This window comes from Spea bombifrons, chromosome 2 (assembly GCF_027358695.1).
Source record: "Spea bombifrons isolate aSpeBom1 chromosome 2, aSpeBom1.2.pri, whole genome shotgun sequence".
Classification (NCBI taxonomy): domain Eukaryota; kingdom Metazoa; phylum Chordata; class Amphibia; order Anura; family Pelobatidae; genus Spea; species Spea bombifrons.
Window position 1 is genome coordinate 132,227,788 of NC_071088.1, and position 26,053 is coordinate 132,253,840.

Consider the following 26,053-nt stretch of genomic DNA (forward strand, 5'->3'; position numbering starts at 1 on the left):
TTCTTTTCCCTCAATAAATGCAAGAGTTTCTTTGCAGTTCAGCATTGACTTATTAATCCTCCACGGACGGGAACTTAAGCAATATTTTTTTTATTATTTCAAGGCAGACTGGGTCATGGTCAGACCAAGCTACATTTCTAATCCATCATAAGATACATCTTAAGCAATGCCTGCTCACTGTAGCCTTTGTGTATTACTTTGGGTGATATATACCAAAAAGTAGTAGTATTCCATGACAAAATTCTATTTCTCTTATTGGCCATGATGTTGGTGACAACTCGTGTAATATGTCTGATAATTTCAAGTATATGTATTGTCGCAGTTTGCGCACATGCTATGCTAATTTTGTTCAATGTTTTTTATATGTAATAATGTGTCAAGTGTTGAATAAATATTTAAAAGATAAAAAAAAAACGATCTGTTTGGCATTTCTTCCCTGCTTATTTTTTAGGGTAAAACCTTTTTCTTTAATGGTTTAATATACCAGTTTCCTTATGACTAATAACATTCTTATCGCTCATTTGAGGTAATGCGTCGATGTAGATTTTTAGTTTTAAAAAATGCCCATTATTGTAAAAACAGAAATGCTTCCAAAAGTATTTCTTACTACTTATGAATATTAACTGTTTTTTATATCGACAAAAAAAAGTCCAGTGGATTTGTGTTCAGACGTAAACATATTGGCAATAAAGTGCGGATGCACATCTCCGAGTCCGAGAATCAAAGATTGTTAATAGGAAGGACTCCGTTATGGATTGTGCTGTATTGAACCCTTTTTCTCGCGCAAGTGAAAAGCGCAAATACGACGGCCAGTAAAACCAAAAGCAAAGCTCCAATAACCAAGAGTGAGATTAGAGCTATTTGTGCTTCCGAAACCGATATGACTCCGCCGAAAAATGGGACTCCGGTGGGGCTATAATCTGCAAAGCAAACAAAAGAACAAAACCGTAAAAACTATGATAAAAGGTATGCTTACAGACTATGACACTACATACTGAACGCTTACCATTTTTTTCTGTAGGGACGGGCAACTCCTCTGTGAACAAAAAAAGAACAATCAAGAGTTTAATCATTTCTCATTGTTTTATAAAATTGCATAGAGCGCTTGCAGCGGCAGCCGCTTGTTCTCCAACAGAAAACTAAACATCAATGAAAAAATAATAGAGTAAGGTAAAGCGTTTAATGCGTTACCGGAAGTTACAGTTCACAACCATTCAGAACTTTATCATTTTAACTTCTCAACATGTTTAACAGACTTTAGTGATTTTATTTTACTCGGCCACCCCACCCCCACATCACCTACATGTATGTTTTTTTCGATTCTGTTGTTGAATGTCGTTAAGACAGGTATACGTTTTCATCTGCAGAAAGGACCTCAGAGGTCCCAATAGCTTATGTTAATCTAAAATCTACCTCCCCGAAACAAAAGGTATAAACAATGACGAAAAAGACAATGAAAAAGACCGTTCAACAGAAATAGGAGAACTTGAAACTGGACTATTTCCCAGCACCAACAGTTTTGTATTTAACACCTACTCTGGTTCTTCTTACCTGGTTTGTACACAGTGAAGGTGGTTTCCATGCCAGCATGAATGTGGTCGGACACATGGCAATGTAATAACCAGGTACCGGGGTTCCCAGCTATTAATTCAATGGTCTGAAACGTCCCAGGGAAGAGATCAAAGACGTCTGCTCTGTGCTCCTTGTCTTTCTGTAACACACAAAATACAGGGCGGCTCTGTTTAACACTTGGTCATTCATCAAGAAGATTTCAGGAATCGTGTTTTAAACATAGCATGAGGCATTAAAACATACAAAAAACTAATGCCCCGTACAGCCTGACAACGGACAATACTTATTAAAAGGAACATTTGTGTTTGTAGATAACCACATGTAGGTTACAATATGCCGGCAGTTATCGCAGCGTTTCAAGTGTAAATTTTAGTCAAATTGTTGCTGCCTTTTGCAAAAAATCTCAATTTCTGCTTTATGTATAAGAAGTCCAAAGAAATTCTAGTAAAATGGTGCATTTTTTAGAAAAAAAATATCAATAAAGAGCAATGGATGTTATCCAGCATAACGCCTCGACAAAGAACATAAATCAACATTTTCTTGATTTATATAATGCCATCATATTCCGCAGCGATGTACAATAGACAAGGAGGGTTTTTTAATGGAGAAACGTTAGGGAAGAAGTTGTGGTGCCAAAGGCTTCGGCTAATGTATTTAGAGTCTAGGGGAAAATTCTTTACAGCCTTTCAGGAGGGGTGGTTGAAGTTAATGCGTGAAAGCATTCTACATTAAGGGAACAATTCACCAACAATACATCCTAGACATTACACAAGACAACGGCGTGGAAGAGTTGGCTGAAAAGCTTATTGGACGTACTGAATGATTCTTACTTACCATTTACAGTAAATGTAGTTTTTCTATAATAAAATGGTTTACAATACACATCTATCTCATCGATTTACGGGATGTTTGTAAATAATTCATTGCTGGAGGGGATGCTGTCATACTGAAATTCCCTGTGTGCTTTGTGTGACAGCGGCAATTTCACAAAGTGGTTAAGCAGGTTCTACCCTACAGAAAGATCTACGTCATGACTGTCTATGTATAGGGTGTACGGCCACACATTAGCAGCACAGAACGCTGTTTTAACCAACCTTATACAGAAAGCTCTGAGCGTGAAAATGCACCGTATGCACGTCTACTTCATTTCCAAGGCCAATCAGGTACCAGTTGGTTTTTTCTCCTTGGATCATGTTCAGTCCATGAAGGTTCCCGTAGATCTTCCCATTTATTGCTGGGGAAAGAACAAAAGCAAAGTATAACGCATTCTAATTTTTTATTAAACTTCAATTCATAAATTGTCATAAATTATTATTTATTTTACTGGTTTTCAGTTACCATGAATTTTGTTGCTTTCTTCAAATTCTTCCGTTCTGTTCACTTCACTGGGATTTTTCTGCACATACTTTTCGATGTTCGAATCCAAGTACCAGGACATATTTTCATCAAACACCAGGAACAGTAACGCAAATTCACGAGTAACATCCTTCCTGAAGCCCTGGCTATCCAGCACTCCTTTTCTGCACGTTAATAAGGGTCCCACCAGACCACTGTAGAGATCCTAAGACGTAAAAGGAGAATTTCCTTTGTAAATCGCGGATGAATGTCTCCGGATATACTTAATCTTTCCATGTCTAACAATTCATGTAAATTTGCTTTTCATGGTAACTAAAAACAATTACACATACAAGCAAAATCACAAAAGATAGGTAGATTAACCCCTTCAATCCCAGGGGTTTTTGGTACCTCAAAGCCCAGAGCAATTTTGCCATTTTTGGGGTATGTCGGTTTAGCGATTATTCTCTTTTCCTGTGAATAGTGTACCCATGTAAACTATATATTGCTTTTTCAAGGAGAGATAGAGCTTTCGTTTGATACCATAGCTGGATGATTAGCTGAAAATTTAGAATGAGAAATTTAGTGAAAACTAGCGAAGATTAGAAAAATAAACTAATTTTTTTTTACATTTTCCCTCTGAATCCTCACAAAATTAGGTAAAGTGATGGAAAATCCCCTCCAAGTTTATCAATTCAGGTGTCCTGATTTCAGAAATACCTAATTTATATAGATTTTCCAGACTTTCCCAGCACCAGGGAGCATACTATAAGGTGTACAATTTTGTATAATTTTTCAACATGGAATCCTCCTCCACTCTGTCCAAAGAATTTAATAAAAAACAGGACAAAAGAAGAGAAAATGTACTATATTATCCCGATGTGTAAACAAAAAGGGTCTATTCACTAAAAGAGAGTTATCAGTTGTGGTTTTAACTCCTTGACTACCCTATACACGATGATATTATGAAGGTCCAACCCCAGTGAACTTTTGCTGTAGGTTTTTCAAGGTCTTATTACACATCAAACTATGCATTATACAGGGCAACCATAACCCTCCTGCAGACTCTCCCTTTAGTGAATAAACCCCATCTTGAAACCAAACTGGAAGATTGGTTGGTAATAACATTTTAAAGGAGTTTTATTGAACAATTCTGTTATTAATCTCCCTGCCTCTGCGATTGGTTGTTCCAGCTCAGAATGCATCAAGGGGACACCTAGCTGCTTTTTGGACGTACGTTGGACACTGAAAACTCCAGCGCATATTCTGTCCTTCTGATTCAAACATTTTGTGTTTCCATTGGGGTTTTTTTAAGTTTAATTTTTTGATGTTTACCTTGACAACATTTTCTTTGGAAAAATAGGCCCATGTCAGACAATCTGGGTCATTGTCTCCTGGTCCCGACCTCTCGGGGACATTCCATCTGTAAGTCTTTGTTCCTCCTGTAAAGAATATAAATAGCTGTAGGTTCTTCCAAAAAAATAAAATGAAGACTATTTAACATATAAACCTTGATTTTAACATAATATTTTTATATTTGTCATGAATATCAATAGCAAATCAATATATCGTTTGTGATGCGCTTTCTGCAGGCTTTGAAGTGGCCTCTGCACCGCGCAGCCCTTTTCATTGCTTTATTGGGGTTTGATTGATGATGGGACAACTTCATGGACATCGATAAGTATTTATATAACCTGAGTAATGCTTTTACAACCAGGAAAACAAATATTTATTTATTTCCTGTGGTTATATACACATTGCTGTGCTGATTAGGGCTTTAAAACACTGTTATACCCTCCCACCTACCACACATTCTGAGGTCCTTGTCCTTCAAAAGAAGTACACCATGGAAGGTTAATGCAGACCCTCATCCATGGACTTTTCATGAATTCACCCAGGGCCGGTATAAGGCACTCTGCTGCCTGGTATCTGAGCCCAATCTCCTAGACAAACACCCTGACTCCTTATGATACTGCCTGTGCTAGACAATAGAATGGCTCAGTCTCCATCACTCAGCTGGACGCTCTGACTACTTCAAGTCTATAGAGGAATGGACTTCATGCTAACCTACATATTATCTACATATTTCTTTCTCTAGCTGCTTACCAGGTTGTGTTGCCTGAATACCATTTCCTCCACCAAGATCCACAGCCACTACACCATGCGCGTATATGGAGTAAGGTCGAGAGGCTTTATTTTTAAAGACAATCAGAATGCTGTCTCCAACCTCGGCTCGAATGAAAGGGCCTGTAGGAGAAAAATCACAGCACTGTCCATGCAGCAGAAAATCACCAGAAACAAATCATGGTACATTAAATCATGAAAACCTTGAGGTAGCTGCCAATGCGCTTCAGGATTCAATTTAAAATCCCGACTTCTTCATAGCGATTCCCCTACTTACATCTCCTCACTCATTTTTCACCTGCCCTCCACTCCTGTTTCCACTTCCCATGCAAGCTTTCTCAAGGACTGCCCCATCCTCTGGAATTGCCTTTTCTTGGTCTATCGGACTCTCCCCGTTTATTTGGTCCTTAAAAAAAATCCCTTAAGACCCAATTCTTTAGGGAAGTCTATCAGGTTAACTCCCTTCCTCCCATCTACCTCTAGCTCACCTTTCCCAATCTCTCTCCTGCAGAAGGACTGCACTTAAATCCAGCGATATTATGAATTATTCATCTAGTGGTGACTCTGGGTTATTCTCACATGGTAAGTCTATCACAACGAATGGCACTGTTACCTTCTGTGTTATATCCCCCATTGTACAGCTCTGTGGAGTATGATGGCGCTTTATAAATCGATCAAGTACTAATAATTATTTTTACCTAATATTTCTAGATGTTCTTCTTCTGGAGTTCTCTTCTTCTGTACTAAAAACTGCCCATCTATGTATTCTCTGTAAACAACTTTCTGGTAAACGGACCCAATGCGATCTTCCTCGTTACTGACAAAAATATGACCAGGGCTACAAAGCAAGAGATAAGTACATTACATTAACCCCTTAAGGACAATGGGCGGTCCCAAAACCCATTGAAAACAATGCATTTTGAGCCCGTACATGTACGGGCTTTGTCATTAAGGGGTTAAATAAAAGTAATTTTGGTACAAACAGAACTATTTTATTTTGCCCGGGTCTATGTTTCAGATACAACGGAAGGAATTCAATAAGCCGTTGATAACCTTTGTTTTGCCTTAAACCAAAAACATGCCCCTGCTATTTTAGATATATCACGTATCACTTATGATAGCCTTGCCAGACCCATCACGTACCTCTCGTGTTCCTGTCCGCTGGCATTATGCTTCTCAAGCTCCCAAGCTCTGTCTGGAGAATAATCCCATTCCACCTCTTCTGCCGCAATATAGTAAGTTCTTATGGTTCCATACTGCCTCTCCGCTGTACGACCGCACTGCGAGACACTGTACGTGTGTTTCATGCCATTAACGTTGTGATCCACTGTTTGGCAACCCACTTCAAACACGCCTTAATAAAGGTAAAAAAATAAATAAATGGAACATTCTTATCATTTTTGGTTCAGACAGTCTAAGGAAAAATATGTCTAAAAGTCGCTGCAAGTATTTAAATGTTTCCATCACATCTCCCTCTCTACTATTCCATACATATTGTTCATATGATGTTTGCTCTTGTTCATACCTGCTATGTCTGGCTGCATGTATGCAGTAATCGTTGTATGAGGAAAGAGATTAATGGTGTCTCTAGTTATTCCTCCCATGTCAAGCGTATTCCCTTCAAAATAAATGCCATGTATGTCAATCTCTGTGCCCAATCCCAACAAATGCCAGGATATATTGTCCATCTGGCACATCTCCAGGCCCGGCAGGTTTCCAAACATGTATCCGTTCACAGCTTAAAGGAAAAAAAACAAACTTTAGGTTAGAATATTTTTCAATATTTTAAATACATAGTAACGATAATTAATTAACTAAACTTCTTCTTCTTTCTTCGTATCTAGATCCAGCCGGATTCGATTTCTGGCCTGCTTTTTCCATCACTACATAATAGCCACAAAATGACCTAGTGTAATCAGATTAACAAACAAATATACAGGTGACAGGCGGATACATTATTTATATAATATATATATATATATATATATATATATATATTATTTTTTTATATGAATTGCACAATTTAGGAAACTGGGTTTCTTAGAGAACCACTTGGAGCCAAACTAGGAGAGCTTGAAACCCGCACTAAATTCAGGTGGACCATTGCAAAAAATTCAAATAGGGCAAATTTGACCCATGGCAGGTTTAGGACTGGCCCTCGGTTAAGCGGATAAAGCATCCTATTTCACTTTCCCCATAACCTCTAGAATGTACACTTGTTTCTGTAAGCAAAAAAAAAAAGAACAATATATTTCATAATATAACACACATTAATATATTATAATAGTATATGAACATATGAATTTGTCTGTTTTGTGTTGTAATGATCACAGATGTACAGCAGAGGGCGCTAAAGTTTTACAAAGGCTTTGATTTAACTACCAAGCATTAAAATGTAATATTATTATTATTACTACTATTATTATTACTACTACTATTATTATCTTTTATTTATATAGTGTCAGCAATTTCTGCAGCGCTTCTTACAATCCGTACGTTCAAAGGGCCTGAAAAAACTAGAACCGTCGGACTAATACATTAGGTACAGAGGGCCCTGTTTGCAAACTTACAATTATAACTGAGAATTTTAAAAAATAGATGAAAAGTTTACACGGCCATCAATACAGGATACTCAAATGCGCTGCCCACCAGGGTACACTTCTGCCGCTAACAAAACAAAGGGCTCGTTGTCTGTAATCAGTGGATATGATCACAGACCTTGAAAAGTCTATTCTCTGTAAGGGGGCACATTGTACAGACCAGTTAGTACAATTACTACATGCGCAGTGAAATCATAGTCTGTGTCAATCTGCATTAACCATGAAACAATCTAATTGTATGTTATAAAATTTAGAATGTTGTGAATGTTCCGTTTCTGTTTTTTCGACCTAAAATGTAAAAATATAAACGACCTGCGTACTCATACCGTGCATTTTATTTGATTCCTGGAAGCCTTCATCGTCGGTGTCAATCGGTGTGTTTCCAGAAACCATCTCAATATTTTTATCCAGATACCAGCTCAAATTTTCATCAAAGACAGTAAAAAGCAGGTAAAATTCTCTGTCTATGTGTACCTGAACCAATCGAAAAGAAAACAAAGATTTGCACGCGTAGATTTCTGCATTTTGGGGAAAGATGTGTTACCTTTACATCAAATAACTAATACTATCTGTAGCTTGGCATATGGCATAAAAAGGGGGGCTATCCTTGGAGGTGCCAGGTTCTCTTTCAGGGGAGAAAGATAAAAATCACCCTGGGGTCTATTCACTAAAACACTTTCCAGTTGAGTTAATGGATAACGCGCTGGCATGCTACAATTCACGCTTTCACCAGTATATGCCTTGCTTGTGAGTTAATCTCACATTGAAGCTCCAGTCAGGTCCATGGCAGGTCCTCAAGATCAACTGCATAAATGTCATAAATGTTATAAACGCCATTAAAGTATAAGACTCTAACGTACTACTTGTCTGCACTTTCTGGGTTATAGAATGTAGAGGTCATAGACTTTTCTCTTTTTCATGTCTGTAAGATATTAAGCTTTTCACATGGACGAAGGAATATTACCCCCTGGCTGCAGCTGGATCACAGCCGCTTCTTGGTGACGTACCTGTGTGTTATAATCATTCAGGGAACCTCTTTTGCAAACCAGGAGAGGACCCACAAGACCAGAGTTTGTATCCTTTACCGGATCCACCGCTGAATAGTAAAGGTAAGTGAGACAATTCGGGTCGCTCGGTGTTGGTTGATAGTTCTCAGGGATTTTCCATGAATAGGTGTAGGTGCTGCCAGGTGCCACATGAGATCCACCTTTCACTGAACCTTCATCAAAAAGAAGATACTAGAATTAAAATATCAGATACTGATAAAAACTGAAACTGAAAGAACAAAATAAGGTCGCAACAGTGTTTCTGCAAGATATAGCCAAGGATGATCGGAGTTTCAGTAGAATAACTCAATATGCAATAAATAACATTGTGGAAACGTGTTTTTTCCAGCAGAATTCTCTTCCTGCGTCAAACTATTTTAGGGCTTGGGCGCTAAATCTGTCCAAAGGGCAAAAATCCAATTATGAAAAAGGATTACAATGATACTTAGAGAGACACTTCGATGTGCCAGGGAGCGCTCTGATCCCTAGCGGGAGCATTCGAACCATCGCTGGCGCTGACGGGTGGTAAATATATAACGTGCCATGAGATGTATACAGGCAAAAACATCTCCTTTAGCTGGGGGTGGGAGGGGGGAATGCATTAAAGTGCATAGGATGGCTATAGTGTCCCTTCAAACCAAACTACACAATTGCCATCAAGAAACGCTACAATGTTCTTTTACTGAATGGCTGGCTATCTAAACACGCGACCTACCATCCGCATATCCTGCGCCTTCTGAATCTTTGTCATAAGCTACTCCGTGAGCCATGATGCTGTACGGTCTGTCTGCTCTGTTAGCAAAAACAACCACGACTGTATCGCCGACTTCAGCTTTAATCACTGGACCTGCAACACGGAAGAGAAACGTTCTGATTGGCGTCATTCTTGTTGGACACTGTTTGTCCCTATTTGTGAACTGTCATGATTTGCCCCTGAGGGTCAGGGGTTGTACCCTAATGTATATCTACACAACCGTTCAAAAGTTTGGGGTCATTTAGAAATGTCCTTGGTTTTTCGGAGAAAAGCACATCTTGTCCATTAAAATAACATGAAATGGATCAGAAATCCAGCACAGACGGGGTTAATGTTGTAAATTATTATTGTAGCTGGAAATGGCTGATTGTTAATGGAATATCTTCATAGGCGTACAGAGGCCCTTTATCACTCCCATCACTCCTGTGTTCCAATGGCCATTTATCACTCCCATCACTCCTGTGTTCCAATAGCCCTTTATCACTCCCATCACTCCTGTGTTCCAATGGCCCTTTATCACTCCCATCACTCCTGTGTTCCAATGGCCCTTTATCACTCCCATCACTCCTGTGTTCCAATGGCCCTTTATCACTCCCATCACTCCTGTGTTCCAATGGTCCTTTATCACTCCCATCACTCCTGTGTTCCAATGGCCCTTTATCACTCCCATCACTCCTGTGTTCCAATGGCCATTTATCACTCCCATCACTCCTGTGTTTGAATGGCCCTTTATAACTTCCATCACTCCTGTGTTCCAATGGCACATTGTGTTCACCGATCCATGTTTAATTTTTAGAGGCTAATTTATCATTCGAAAACACTTTTGCAATTATGTCACAGCCAGAAATGTCATTGTTTTGCATGGAAACAGCTAAGAGACCCCAAACTTTTGAAGGGTTGTTTATGTTGCAAGATCCTTTGTTACAAACGGAACCCAACTCTGAATATGTTATCCTGAGACCCTAAGGTTTCTGTCTCATACCAAGTATCCCGAGATGCTTCTCAGACTCGGAACGTTCCTTCTTCGCACTGAACGATTCGTCGGTGTACTCCGTGTACTGAACCTTCCAGTAAGTGCCTCCAATTCTCTCACTGTCTTTTGTAAAATATGTCGCAGAGTAACTAAAAAGAAAAACACGCATTTTATAGCTAAGACAATTAAAATGTCCGTTTATCAGCCTTCCCCGGGAAAACATATACAGAATGTTGGATTCTTTAATGGCAATAAAATAAATCTCTGATTTTATCTATTTTTCCCACTGTAACCTATGCAAGGATTGATCGATTTATCTCCGTTAGTTCAGCCTCTTCAAGAGCAACTGCAAGGGGTCCAAAGCAAAAGGTATAATTTGACGCCATATTCATAAAAGGAAAAATCTTATTCATACCTTGTCCTCTAAGGAGCCTCTTAGCCCAATGGGTGCCTTAAGCAGCTGCTTCATTTCCCACCGAGCCTATTGTGAAACCCACCAACATTTTAGCAGAACACACCTTCAAAGTGTGGATGGAAGGCATGGTGAGCGGACGAGTTTACTATTGAAGAAGAATATTGACATTGTAGCCCATAGCCCTGTTTCAATAAGTTGCATGGAAGCTATGGTTGAAGTCATGGGTTCTATGGTTGAAGTCATGGGAGCTATGGTTGAAGTCATGGCAGCTATGGTTGAAGTCATGGCAGCTATGGTTGAAGTCATGGGTTCTATGGTTGAAGTCATGGCAGCTATGGTTGAAGTCATGGGAGCTATGGTTGAAGTCATGGCAGCTATGGTTGAAGTCATGGCAGCTATGGTTGAAGTCATGGCAGCTATGGTTGAAGTCATGGGAGCTATGGTTGAAGTCATGGGAGCTATGGTTGAAGTCACGGCAGCTATGGTTGAAGTCATGGGAGCTATGGTTGAAGTTGTCATAGTGTAGAAGCAGGCCAGGGCAGAGGGACACCGCTCTGCAAAGATTGTGACAATTGTGTGGTATATGAACACTATGAATGTCAGAGGAAACTACCAAGGACAGGGGCTGGAGAAGCTCAAATAGTTGTTACATCCAAACATAGAGGCACCGAGGTATTTGAAGGGAAACTATTTTCCATAATGACCTTTTAACTCGTATCTGCTCTCGGTTAATGTGCTTTGAAAAAAAGGGATAAAAGTTGCTCCAATTCATATTAGAAGCTAACATGAGAATTAATAGTACGTCCACACATCATAAATGACCCAATAATACTATATAATAGTTTAAAGATAATTAAATACCAGTATGTGTCAGAACAAAAACATACTAGGAAGAGAAATGCCCTCTGGGCCTAGAGCAAGAAAGGGACAGAAGAGAAATATAGCCAAATACACAGAAAGACACGCAAGACACCTCAATATTAACACTTTAAAGTCACTTGGAATTTACTCCCCAAGATAATGCAGTTTATATAAGATCATTTACAACATTATATTTTGAATGGTCTTTCCCCCCTAGACAGGTTAATGGAAAGTTACTTATAATATAAAGGCAGTTAAACATTTCATAGTTAATGGGTTATATTATTTTTTTTATCATAATAGCTCATGTTGAAACATGTTTACCGAGAATGTCTTAATAATGCCCCAAATCAGAAGATTTGGAAGGCAAAAGGACACATAACTTATTATTATTACGGTATTTGTCTTCACTTCACCAAACGGGTTGTATGTGTTATTATTTATTGATTTTTATCGCGCCATTATGTGCTCCAGCGCTGTACAGCGGGCAAACGAGCGAACAGCTTTCCTGGCGGACTAAGAGGGCTCTTTAGGGGAGTGGCTTTGTGAGGGGTGGGACTAACAGTATACACAGGTGGGATTTGTCATGTGGGTGGGGCTAGCCCTAGATGGTTTAAAGCTTTATGGAAGTAGGAGGGGAATAGGGCGGGGGTTGGTCATGCCTAAACACCTCTCCCAACCCCCGAAGACGAAGCGCGGCCACCCGGAGAACCAGAAGCAGGGCTGAAAACTTCGAGGTCTAATCACAGAGCTCCGCTGGAGCAATAAAAAGGTAATTATTACAGGTTGAGTATCTCCGACTACCATACTCTGACACACCATGTTCCTGTTGATGAGGGCAGCCAACAAGTAAGTATAGATGAACAGATCGTTAACCGAAATGATCCCTTATCCAAAATACTTCTGGACCCAAGCATTTCGGATACTGAATACTCAACCCATACTAAAGAGCTTGGGTACTGAGTATAAAACCATTTCAGAGAGTGATGGGTTAATCTGGTACTAAAATATAATTTAAAGACATGTACTGCATGCGTAGGGAATTTAGACGGAAGAATTCCAGCGATGTGACGCTGCAAGGTTTAATGAATGGAGGGACGTCAAAGGCCAACCTGCTATCCGCTGGGTCTATGCATCTGTCTAAACTCAGACTCGAGTCGAGATGCTTAAGTAAAAGAAATGTTATTTATCAAAAGCAGAGCTCTGCAGCCAAGTCATTCTCATAAAAAATGACATTTCTGGTAGAAAGCAATAGGATGTAATCAGCTGTTTATCCTTATTTTCTAAGAAAAAACTTGTGAACACATGCTGGTTGTCAATTATACGGCATGAATGAAATATTTGCAATATATATACCTGTCTGTTTTATTTAGAGCGTCGCCGGTGAATTTGTCGCTGTTCAGCGGGGCGTAATTCCACAGTACCGTTTCAGCAGCAACATAGTATTTCCTCACCGATCCAGGTGTTAAAGGCACAGGATCCTTTTCACAGGCCGCCACGTGGTACAAGCCCATCATTCCCGCTGCAAGCGCCAAGAGGATCATATTAAAGCATAAAATACCCTTTATTATAAGACTGTCAACTTGAGCTATAACAAAAGCACGATGTGAGGTTTTAACACCTGTAATATTTCACGTATGATTTGTACTACTCCTCCTTAAAGGTTTATACGGGGGGGGGCATACGATAGCCGAATGCCCCCTTTCAGCTGAATCCCCCTTATGCATTTTTTCCCTTTTTCTCGGCTTATGTGAGAAATTTAGAGGGCATAATCCGACCTTCCACGGGCATGTGCGGAAAGTGCTGCAGCTTCTCCTAAAGGTAAGAACGTGTCCTGAAAAATGGCAGATGTGGTCACCCAATTACCTATGTAGTTAAGAGGTTAATTTCTTAGTGGTCAGTAACCGTACAAGAACTCTACTATTCATGTTCCAGATATTTTAACAGCTTCATATGACCATAGTCCTGTTGGAGTGCCACGTAGCCTGTCTTTTATTAATAGGTTGTACTTTCAACCTTCATTATTCTAAATATCATTACAACAATGGTAAACAAAGAACAATCTGTAACCCCTGGACTAGTTATCTGCTGTATAAGACAAAGCACATGGTGAAGATATCAGCTCTCGCTAAAATATTAATTACATTGTATTTCACAATTTTAAAACTACAGATCATGACACAGCATAGGAAACACATTTCCAAGACCAAAGGCTAAGCAGGGAACTGTGAAACAATGAATCGCAAATATCTATATATATATAATACAACTTTAAGTTTACATAATATATTTATATATAAGAACTCTTACCTTGAATGTGGTCATTAACCTGGCAGCTCAACATCCATGTTCCAACAGTTGATGGTCTCATTTCTACTGTTACAAATGTAGCCGGAAAAAGGTTGACGACATCAGATCGGTGCCCTTGGTTGGTGACCGTATGACCGTAGAAATACGCTGAATGAATGTCAACTTCATTGCCGATTCCAAATAAGTGCCAAGACACTGCGTCACCCAGGCACATGTCCACGCCTGGTAGGTTTCCAAAAAGGTAGCCATTGATAGCTGAAAGACATGGTGAACATTTAGCGGGACATGTTGATTGATCACAATACCTTTTATATTTTGTATTTTGGGGCCTTAAGACGGTCTAGACAAGTCCAACAAGGAACTGAAGCAGGATTTCTACCCTGACCAGGTCACTTCTGTTTTATGCGTTCTTATGGTGACTGTGAGTGAACCGTAAATGGATAGTAGACACTGGACACGTAGTATGTTTTGGATCACAGTATTACTCCAACCTCTCTGATGAAAATCACCATCTTGCCCCTGCTTGTACTCTGTTGCTGAGTGTTTATTGTGGACCTCTCCTGGCCGCTATGGCATCAGGGTCCCAGTTTCCTAGAAAGGAAGTATTCATTTGATAAAGTTCTAGAGCTACTGGTGCCCATCGTGTCCTTTATATTAAAGTCACCTTTTTCTACAAACTGAATAATAACTGAAACTGAATAATTTTTTCACAATAATGAAAATAAAAATAGTAAAAGCATCAGACCTGCTTCCCCTGGTAAGAAGACAGAAAGCAGAACCCAAGGATGTGGCCAAAATCTGTTACGCAAACGTTATACGCCCTTTCTCTCTAAAGAATAAATATATACAAGTAGTAACCAAAAGGGGGTTCTCTCTGTGAGGACTTCTCACCATGCATTTTATTGCTTTCCTGAAAATCCTCATCGTCCACATCCACAGTCTCTGGTTCTGAGCAATACGTCTGGATGTTCTCCTCAAGATACCAGCTGAGGTTTTCGTCCACAACACTGAACATGAGGAAAAAATCCTTATCAACATCATTTCTATTGGAGGAGGCATCCAGGGTCCCTGGTCGGAGGAATATAATGGTCACATTATTCTCCTTTGAATATGATGGGATGCCTTTAATAATGAACAAAATGTATTTCACTGGTGTTCTAGATTTGTGTTACCTTTTTTGCATGTTAATAATGCACCTATCAATCCACTTGCTATGTCTTTCGGCGCATCAATATGAGAGTGGTAGATCCAAGTCAGACAGTTGGGGTCCTCTGCAGTGGGGGCATGATCCTGTTTCACTATCCAGGTATACTTGTGCTTTCCACCAGGAGGGACGGAATCATCACGTTTGTCCGCCTTCTTAGTTCCATCAGGATACAATGCACCTGGAACAAGACCCACCATTATTTCAGTTCCATTTATAATATTATTTCCTGTATGCAGCTAGTTGACCTCTTTAATTTACCTTATTTAATTGCTGAAATTATTTCTATATTATGTTGTATTGAGGCTAATGACACCAAGTTGGCCCTCATTGCTCCTCCACCATTTTGTCTAACACAACAAACACTGTGTCCCAATTGTGCAACGCAGACAACTGTACAAATGAGCGGGAAAGCAGCAAGTGGAGCCCCTTGCCAACAGGGACCTTGGGGGAAATGCCCATTTATCCCACTATTAATCTGCCCCTGCCAACGAGAAGCTAATACACATATGACTCCCACCAACAAACATACAGTAAGTATAAAAGGGAGATGCGTCGGTTGACTGAGATGGACATATTAACCCATAGCTATTTGTTTATTGTTAGATGGAAGATCATTACTTTTAGGATAGATTTACCTTCGGAATCCTTTTCATAAAACACCCCGTGTGGATGAAGAGTGAAAGGCCGAGAAGCCATATTCTTCAGATGGACAATTATGGTATCTTCCACCTCAGCCTTTATTAGGGGTCCCAGGAACCCAAGCCAAGCTGGCTTTGCTATTTCCTCTGCGTAGGCTGCGTTAGTGAACTCTTTGTATACGGCTTTCTTGTAAACACGTCCAATTCTATCTGTTCCGTTTTCCAAGAATACCGATGCATCTCTTATAAAAAAAAAAAAAAAAGTAGAAACGTTGATGAAAAATAGACCTGTGCAAATGGGCCAAAAAGAATTCGGCGGGAATTTGGAGGACTCTATCCAGAGACAGGGAAGCGTTTGCCAAGGTTAGACAAAATAGAATTTGTGACGGGCTTTTGATTTAACGCCCCAATTGCCCCAATGACTTCTGCAAACCTGGTCACATGTTCATAACTGTCCAATTTTACTGTTCAATACACTAAGTAAAACCATATAATAAATGTTTAATAACTGTCATTTTATTATTCTGTATTGTTCAGGTAGCTCTTGTAAGGAGAGCAGATAAAACAAAAATTGTCCATTACATTTACACCAAATACCTACAAACAATTACGCTGACAAATAAAAAGAACAGACCATAGGTAGTTTTATTAAATCTGTGACAGTTCCCATTTAGAGGGGGAGACCCACAGAAAATATCCAGGGCTAATTACAGTAATATAGGTTAGCATTGATCGTTATCTCATTGAAAAAAAATGTATAGTTTTTATATACTGAGATTATTTATAAAAATACATATAAAGTTTGAAAACGTAAAAAAGAAATTACGTTGTTACGCTAAATAAGAGGGGAGGAAATTATGATTGAGAACAAGATAGGAAAAGTGCAAAAACACCAAAAACATTGTTTAAAAATAAACAAAAACAGCTTTGGTTATTAAGGGGTTAAAGAACTGCCCCTTTGCCTTGAGATTGGGACAAAACCCCATGAATGGTAATCCTATGACAAAATGTTGCAAGGGTTAAACAACCTCAAAAATACTTTTTCGACAGACACTTTGAGGATAATGAGAATAAAGGTGAAATAAAATAAGTAAATCAGTGAGTACGCAGCCCTGATTTGGAAGACATTAGGAATTTTTTTAATTCTAATTTCCACAACATGTATTTTTTCCAGTTTATGACACATAGTCGTCATCTGGTTGAACTTTGGGCAAGAGCTTCTTTCACTTCCTTACAAGATTACGGAATCCGCCAAGATTCTAGAGATCACAGTTTGTAAAATATGCGGTGCATTCTGAATGAGCTCTAAAGGTTGTTTGGCAGACAGCTAACGTCGGTTGAAGAGTATTTACCGTTTTCCGTGCCAGAGAGATATCGAAGACATCAAAACACCGGTGTTTATTTTAGCTGTTTTGTTGAGACTTTTACAACTGGCTTATATCAAAGTGCACGTTACAATCAGACTGCAGCGATAAGACGTTCTCAAAGAAAACAGAGAGGGTCTGTCCCTATGGGTCCCATGTACGACATTTTAAGGCTAGGTTTCGACTTGGGTTTTTGTCCGGCGTTTTTTTCTTGATGAAAAACGCCAGGAAAACTGCCAAGAAAACTGCCACTGCATTTACCTGCGTTTTGGCGTTTTTTCTGCAGTTTTTTCTGGCGTTTTAGCCTTTCTGTGGAAATTGCTTTTTTTGACCTTAGGCAGTTTTTCCAGCCTTTACAAGTTAGAAGTTTCACCCAGCTAAAAGGGATTAGGATAAATGGCAAGTATCTGCCCTCTCCTGATGTCATTTACTTGGTAGACCCTTTTGTCTCTTTTCTGTGGTTTGTAAGGCATGCTTTATTCCGAATGTCTGCTCCTCTGGGAAGATTGGCCCCAAATGATGGTGCAAATTGTTTGCTGTTGCTTTTGGCACGCAGGATCCGGTCGCGTATGTTTGTTTGTAATGGCATGTTTGTTCCAAATGGTGTAAAATTCCATATGAACCAGTCCAGGACTTTGTTTTGTGTGAAACTGTTTGTTTTCAGCCTATTTCTCGTAGGACACACAGATACTGGGTCCATCCTCTGCATTGTAACTGTGGAAAAAACGCCATAAAAAACGCCAAGGCAATAAACCCACATGGCTTTTTCATGGCGTTTTTTCTCTCCCATAGACTTCTATTGGAGAAAAAAAGCCAAGATTTCTTGCAAAAAACGCCAGAGTGTGAACATGCTGCGATTCTGAAAAACTGCCACAGAGCCCAAAAAAGCAGAAAAACGCCAAAGAGGACTGAAAAAACGCCAGACAGAAAAACGCCAAGTGGAAATGGCATTTTGCGATTTCCTATTGAATTACAGCTAACATCTGGCTGCTGCCGTTTTTCACAAAAAAAACGCCAGGTGGCGCTATTGGCGTTTTTATAGGCGTTTTTAGCAAAAAAAAACCCAAATGGAAACCAAGCCTAAAGGCCCTTTCATTTCTCGAATCATGCCTCGTTCAGAATGTTGTCAGGGAATGGATATTTGTCATGTGACTGATAGAATGGTTCCTTAGAACCTGAAAAAAAGCCTTTTTTATGTAACTGGAAAATATAAAGCAAACATATAAGAGAATTTCCAGCACTCGAGGGCCCTTAGACATGTGCCTAGTGTGCCTAATCAGTCACTGGACCCCTGCCCTAATTCTCAGCAAAAGCTGGTTGATATGCGAGTCCACATTTAAGCGAGGCAAAGGCAGATGATTCCACAACTTTTTACCAAACATTATTGTGGTAATAAAAAGGGGTCTAATACCAGTTCAGTTATCTTTGCATTAGAGCTCTGTATTTCTACTAAACTCGTGCAAATGGACCAAAAAAATTTTGGCGGAAATTTGGAGGGCTCTATCCAGGAAGCGGTTGCCAGAACATGACATCATGTCTGCCAGCGCATGTTCTTGGCTATAGAAGTTTTGAAAGACAAAAAGGAGGAATATAAATCATGTAACCTACTCAATCCTTCCTGCCAAGGTTAGACAAAATAGAATTTGTGACGGGCTTTTGATTTAACGCTCCAGTTGCCCCAATGGCTTCTGCAAACCCAGTCACATGTTCATACCTCCCAACTGTCCAATTTTACTGTTCAATACACTGAGTAAACCCATATAATCAATGTTTAATAACTCTCATTTTATTATTCTGTATTGTTGAGGTAGCTCTTGTAAGTGACAGGAGAGGAGATAATAAGAAAATTCATAAAGTTTGAAAATAAAGGCCTACTTGTCCTGAAAAAAATATATGATTTCTGTTGTTACACTAAATAAGAGGGGAGGAAATTATGATTGAAAACAAGATAGGAAGAGTGCAAAAAAAAACCCATTTAAAAATAGTTTAAAAAATAGAAAAAAAACAGCTTTGGTTATTAAGGGGTTAAACATGCAATTAATTGAGTAACCGATAACAAAAGCACTAAATAGAAGCGTATGAGTCATCTCTAGGATCCGCCCCTTTGCCTTGAGCTGAATGGTAATCCTATGACAAAATGTTGCAAGGGTTAAACAACCTCAAAAACTACTTTTTCGACAGACACTTTGAGGATAATGAGAATAAAGGTGAAATAAAATAAGTAAATCAGTGAGTAGGCAGCCCTGAATTGGAAGACATTAGGAATTTTTTAATTCTAATTTCCAGTTTATGACACATAGATGTCATCTGGTTGAGCTTTGGGCAACAGCTTCTTTCACTTTCACTTCCTTACAAGATTACGGAATCCGCCAAGATTCTAGAGATAATAGTTTGTAAAATATACCATTTTCCGTGCCAGAGAGATATCGAAGACATCAAAACACCGGTGTTTATTTTAGCCGTTTTGTTGAGACTTTTACAACTGGCTTATATCAAAGTGCACGTTACAATCAGACTGCGGCGATAAGACGTTCTCAAAGAAAACAGAGAGGATCTGTCCCTATGGGTCCCATGTACGACATTTTAAAGGCCCTTTCATTTCTCTAACCATGCCTCATTCAGAATGTTATCAGGGAATGCATATTTGTCATGTGACACTGATAGAATGGTTCCTTAGAACCTGAAGAAGGGGTCTAATACCAGTTCAGTTATCTTTAATTTATTCACCTGTATGACAGATAAATGGGTGGCGGGGCATTTGGTGGCGGGGCATTTTGAAAGAATACAAGGTGAGCGGTCAGCTGGTTATGCCAGAGGAATATTTCGCTTCTTCTCTTATACTTTGTGCTCAGGGACCATTGAAGCTATTGCTGACCCCGAACGATATCTTGGGTTTAAGCTCTTTTGCCCTTTGGATGAGGTAATGTTTCCTGAAGATAGCATTAAGTTCACACAGTTAGGATTACGGGGAAAGAGTAATAAAACTGAGTTTAATGATTATCATATCATGTGCTTGTGAATACCTAAAGAAAAGGATGCCTGCTCACTGAACTAAAGATGTTATGCACTAAACTGGGAGTTTGTAGGTGAGCTAAACTTTTCAACTCGCTGACAGACATATGCATTATGAAGAGTCACCCCCATGAGCTTCTCCTACAATAAGTAGTAAGATGGCCGGCATGTAATCTGTAATAGTAAAATCTATGGGTTGAGTATAAAGAATTAACTATGCAAATCACAGGGTCAACGCATGTAGAGATAGCTCTCTGGGATAAGTGATGAAGTATACTGAAGTCCGTGAGATAAGTTGTTCAGCTCACATGCAAATGTCCGCTTTAGTGTACATATACCTTTTGGCCAGGATTTGAAATGTCCGTACGAGCAACTCTATTGGTCACCGGCAGGGGCCTCCTCTGCCATCAGCCAATGAAGTGCACCTGTACTTCATTGGTTGATGGCAGACGAGCCCCCTGCTGGCGACCAATAGAGTGGCTTGTACAGACTTTTAAAATCCTGGTGCCGCAACTTGGCCGGGAGAGACCACTGGTCTCCCCGCTCCAAGAGTTAAAGGGCCGAGAAATTACCAATAGAGTCACTTGTACGGACCTTTAACACTTGGAGCGGGGAGACCATGGTCTCCCCATTACAAGTTCCGCCATAAGGAGTTAAAGGGCCGTGCAAGAGAGTCTATTGGTCGCTTCCACGACCCGTTAACTCCTGACGGGGAACTTGGCCTGTATCTCCGCTCCAAGAGTTAAAGGTCTTTAACTCCTGACGGCAAACCTACGGATTTCCGCTCCTGTTATGTACGCAGCATTGCAGGGGTCAACGGGAGCGGAAATCCGTAGGTTTGCCAACAGGAGTTAAAGAGCGACTTTATTGGTCGCCGGCACGGGCCACCTTTAGCATCTACCAATTAGTATAAGCATTTTACTGTATGTGTGTAAGTATGTAGGAGGAACTTGAGAGACGTCTTGCAGGGGCCCCTACATTTTGAGCCCTAATCATCAGAATATACAAAAACTGAGTTTTCAGGAGGGCTGACAATTTGAACTCTTTTACATCACCATGCATTATAGTTGGCCAAATTCACATAGCTTCTACTGCACAAAGGACTAAACCAACCCATGTAATGGGCACCCTGTGTCTGGCATTACAAAACCCTTGAAAGGGACACCCGAACGCTGGCATGTCCTTATAGGAGTTGCTTACTAGTGTTAACCCCTATTAGGCTCCCAGTTTACAGAGTACTTTCCTCCATCGGACTAATTTGTTGTTACCTGAAACCAAAACTGTCACTCGACATGCTAGTGCCTTCAACGTTATTTGTGCTTTTGTCCAATTTTAGTCCCTGTACAAAGAGAAGAAAATTTTTTTCTGGATTCACAAGATTTTTTTAAAAAATAGGTAAAAGGTGAACTAACAGGTGAGCTGTGGTTAAGTCACGAACCTAAAACACATTGATGCTCCTTTACTGCTCTTCACGTGGAGGCCGTGCCCAGATGTTGTGTTTGCTCCACTAATCCCTGTCTTTATACTTTACAATCAGTGTTTAATTTTTAATCTGTTGTGTTCCTCGCCTGGCAGCTGCATGACTACAGCAGTCATGTAGTACCTCTAAATCCACTATGCACATGACCCATTTTCTGCTCGGGAACTTGGACGGGACCTGCTCACACCACTGGAATATTAGGCTGGTGTTCCAGAGCTTGGAAGACAGGTTGGCCAAGGACCTCTCTAGCACTAAGTTTATTTGTAACAAGTTATTTTCCTTTAAACAATAATTTTTTTTGTGTGTAATTTGTTTACCATTACACAGTAAATTCTGGTGAAATTTCCTTTGAATACAATGTCATCCTATTCTCCTAAAAGCAGATCCTACTGCGTCTTCCAGTCGCATGCCATGCACTCAAGAGTGGAATTCCAGATCTCCGGTTGCAGCCCACCCTTCTGATACACCGCATTCCTCGAACCAACAGTGAGATTTAAAATCTGGAAATCATTTCTTTAGACAAGAGACCAGGGAAAATAAAAACATCATTCGAAAGTGAGAGATTCCATAGCCAAGAACATGCCTGAAACCATTCGGGATCTCCAGCAGAGCACCCCCCCCCCCCCACACCTTAATATAATCTGCTTCTAATTAAAGAGTTCTACGTTTTAAAAAGATTTTATTTCTTATTATTAAACATAATTATTAAACATAAACTTATTAAACACAAGAGCTAATAAATAATACAAGCTCAGTGTTTAGAGGGAACCATTCACCTATACATTGTGCTAGCCACCTTGCTGCCAAATCTATAGGTGAAAATATATATAATTCATATATTCATGTATATATAATTTAAATTCTGTGTTACATATACATTTAATTTAGAATTTATTGATTACCATTCCATAGATTTTATGGGTTTGTTTTTATCTCTCGTCAGTCTGCGCGTGGCTGTTGCTGGACTACAATAACCATGTTTATCTGGCTGTAGAGGTTGGGAGTAATACTCATGAAATGCTGTATTTATTTTCATATTTATTATTAATATAATAATCCTAGCAAAGTGCTTTTAGGAAGATAGTGGTCAAGGTAGGCAAATATATGTCCACCATAAAATGCCCCGGGAAGAAAAAAAAACCCGAGCTGATGATGTAATAAGTTAAGTAACTGTGAGGTCATGTATATAATAGTTTCTGCAGGGATTGTATAAAATACAGCATGCAGAATTGGGGGGGAAGTGAAATGTAATGAAATACAGATGGATCAACATTACTTCACATTTTCATTCCCAGAAAAGTCTCAATAAGAGGTGATGTCATTCACACGGGGGGGGGGGGATAATTGCATGATCTCTGTCTGGACGTATAAATACATGTAAATATATATATATATATATATATAATGTTTGTATGCAATTAACAATGTAACAACATAGATTGTAAGCTCATGCGCCAGGCCCTCATAAGCCCCCCATTCCTGCCAGGAACTTTTGGTTGCCATAAGGCTAGTTGGCGGCTCGCGGGCCGGGCTCTCATCTCCCGATGTGTCTGTACGTATTAATGTATATTTGTTATGTGTGTTAACTGCCCCATTTAAACTGTACAGCGCTGCGGAATTTATTGGCACTTAATAAATAAAAGATAATAATAAATAATAACATTTTTATTGACCAGACATAGAGCACGTCCTTAAATTAACCAAAAGTGGTCACAATAAGCTGATTCCATATTTTAGAGATCGTTTTTCTGGCTAGTTAAAAGGTATTTCTTGGATTATTTAACTTCTGTCAACCATGATTTGTAACAAACAAGATTTAGCACTAGCACAGTAAATATGTAACATATTCTACCCCAAACGAAATCATTTACAATTCCGCATGTAATCGAGACACATTAGCGGCCTGGCTTTTATGTAACAGGATTATTTCGTAGCGTGTAGGAGCAGAATGAAACTTGTAAAGACTCTTATTAATCAGTCCTCGGTCTTGTCTTCGATTCAGGATAGCTTTATGCCTTTCCTGTGCATTGTTAAATTCCCTCAATATAGTCTCTACCACCTCTGCTGGCAGGCTATTCCACTTTTTAACCATCCTTACAGTAAAGTAACTTTACATTACATCATTGAACCTCTAGTTTTAGATTATGATCTCTTGTTCTAACATCTCTCCTCCTTTGAAATAAACTTCCCTCCTGTACTTTATTAAATCCCTTTAAGTATTGAAACGTTTCTATCCGGACATATAGGGATCTCTCCTGGTATATCCTGAAAACCCTTCACCATTTGAGTCGCCCGCTTCCAGCTTCAGCAAACTTTCTGACAGCTATTAATGTGCACTCACCCATCCTCCGATATGCCGAGCTGCGTGATGGCATTTTGCCCCGTTGGTGCATAGTCCCAGGGCTCCTCCACTATCCCGATGTAATAGGTTCTTGTGCGGGATTCCGCTGGTTGAAATCCAGCCCAGAGGCTGAGAACGCACAGGCAGTAATAAGGAGGCATCTGGAAGTCTGCCGGCTTGCTTAGCAGCGTACGAGAAAGGCTTACCAGCTCTGCCAAGCCGCAGCGCAAGCTGTCTAAGGAACAAAGGAGAGCTCCTCCCTGACTCCAGTTCTGGGCTGGACGCTTGGGGAATTGTGCAAGCTGAGAACAAGCAGTGTCAGTGAGACCTGTTGCTATGGAGACAGGAATGGAGCCATTCTCCAAAAAAAAAAAGTTAATCTGTGCTATTTTTGTTCCTCAAGGTTGTTTGTGTTTACTTGCCAAACACATACAAACAGCCATAATGAGCGCTTGCGGCCATATAGTCTAGAAAGAATTATTTGCAGTGTTCAAGAATCTGACAGTTATCTGTCGCACTTCCAAACCCAACTAAATAAACCGACCAGGGTTTTAAAATAAATGTTTAATGATTTATTTATAGGCAAACCTGCACCGAGAATATGCTGGGTTTGGTGGAATGTAGAAGGAATGTAAATCCGTAATATCACTGTCATCGGATTCAGTGTCACACTGCGCACCCTTCTGGCCAAAAGTGGAACAGCAGCTAAAAAGGTCCACTTGCCCTATTGCCTCTCCTGTACACCATCTTTTTCTGTTGTGTTTATTTTTTTTGTTTGCTTCAAAGACGTTCCAAATAAGACCATGATATACGATGTCATTTTGTGTTTGCGATCGCCTACGTTCAAGCAAGGAGGTGGTAATCACCAATATGGTAACCATGATTCCATTCCTGCCATTTAGATGAATTTCTGTTTTCATGAATAGATCAAATTGCATCCAGACCTGGCCTACTGATGGGGTTGTTGCTTAGTAGGTAGAGCATTGTTAAAAAAATAAACAGAAGGGGGAGCGCACTGTAAAAACCCCAAAAACCATACACATTCAGATTCCGGGGTGCTGCTGAAATGACCAATGTGTACATACAACAGTGCAAGAGATCGGCCCACAGCCAGGAGACGCTATCTAAAAGCACCTATATAAAGGGATAAATATTTAGGATTCCGTCACACTATATGGCCATATATTGCTTACCCCCCACTACGTTAAAGCACGTTCGGATTTCTTTTTATAAATAAAAATTTTATTGAGCTTCCAATAAAAAGAAGAGAAAAAAGGAAACGATGGCAGCGATGAAGATACCATACGTCCAAACATCAGTAGTCACGCTTACAAGCAGTGTACATAAGATGTACGTGTAAATAATATCAGGGGTGAGCACATAAATAAGTGAAGCCATGCCTCAGGGCCGAGTCCCCTGTGTTGCTGTCCTAAGGTTCTTACACGTACCGGTACCCTCCTGTGCCACCGATACCGGTAGAGGGGAAAAAAACGGAAAAGGGCTAAAAAGAAGAGGTGAAACGAGAGAAAAAAGAAGAGAATATAAAAGAGACCCAACCTACTTAGAGAGAAGGGGAGCGGGAAGGCAAAGGTCCCCAGGTCCCAACCTCCATTGAGCTGCCTAGTTCACTATCCCCTTAAAGTCTTCAGATCGCGCCAACTGATCTATGTTGCATTCCCACAGGATTGTTAAGCCACAAAAATTTATATTAGGGCCAATAATAATTCCCTGAAATCAAAAATATGCCCTTTTGGACAACGGAGTCATTAGTACATTTCATCATTTGTATGTCATGTGCTCATCATTACAATTGGCATTAACCCCTCATCCAGCTTTATCAACAGATCCCGCGGTAACAATGAGCTATATGATGACTACATACTTACTGAGCCACACAATGACAGAATATATACAGAAGTTCGGGGCAGGCCTCCCCGCTGTGTCCTCTTCACATAAGGTGTCCAGATGTTCTTTTTAACGACGCAAAATAAAAACTAGCCAAGAAAAAAAAATTAAGATAA

General features: G+C 39.8%; 1 protein-coding gene across 1 annotated transcript; it reads right to left on the bottom strand.

The window, feature by feature from the left end:
- On the bottom strand, positions 1-24,222 carry HEPHL1 (hephaestin like 1). Its single transcript, XM_053456534.1, has 20 exons — positions 24,033-24,222; positions 15,833-16,077; positions 15,163-15,375; positions 14,882-15,058; positions 13,991-14,245; positions 13,037-13,202; positions 10,414-10,553; positions 9,393-9,524; positions 8,639-8,850; positions 7,958-8,105; positions 6,557-6,769; positions 6,175-6,385; positions 5,730-5,869; positions 5,014-5,154; positions 4,243-4,349; positions 2,911-3,133; positions 2,667-2,806; positions 1,552-1,711; positions 1,007-1,036; positions 1-920 (listed from the first exon to the last, which is right to left on the bottom strand). Exons 1-20 carry the CDS (start codon positions 24,191-24,193, stop codon positions 721-723), a joined length of 3,414 nt encoding a protein of 1,137 aa, XP_053312509.1. The 5' UTR covers positions 24,194-24,222; the 3' UTR covers positions 1-720.
- Positions 24,223-26,053: the final 1,831 nt, after the last annotated feature.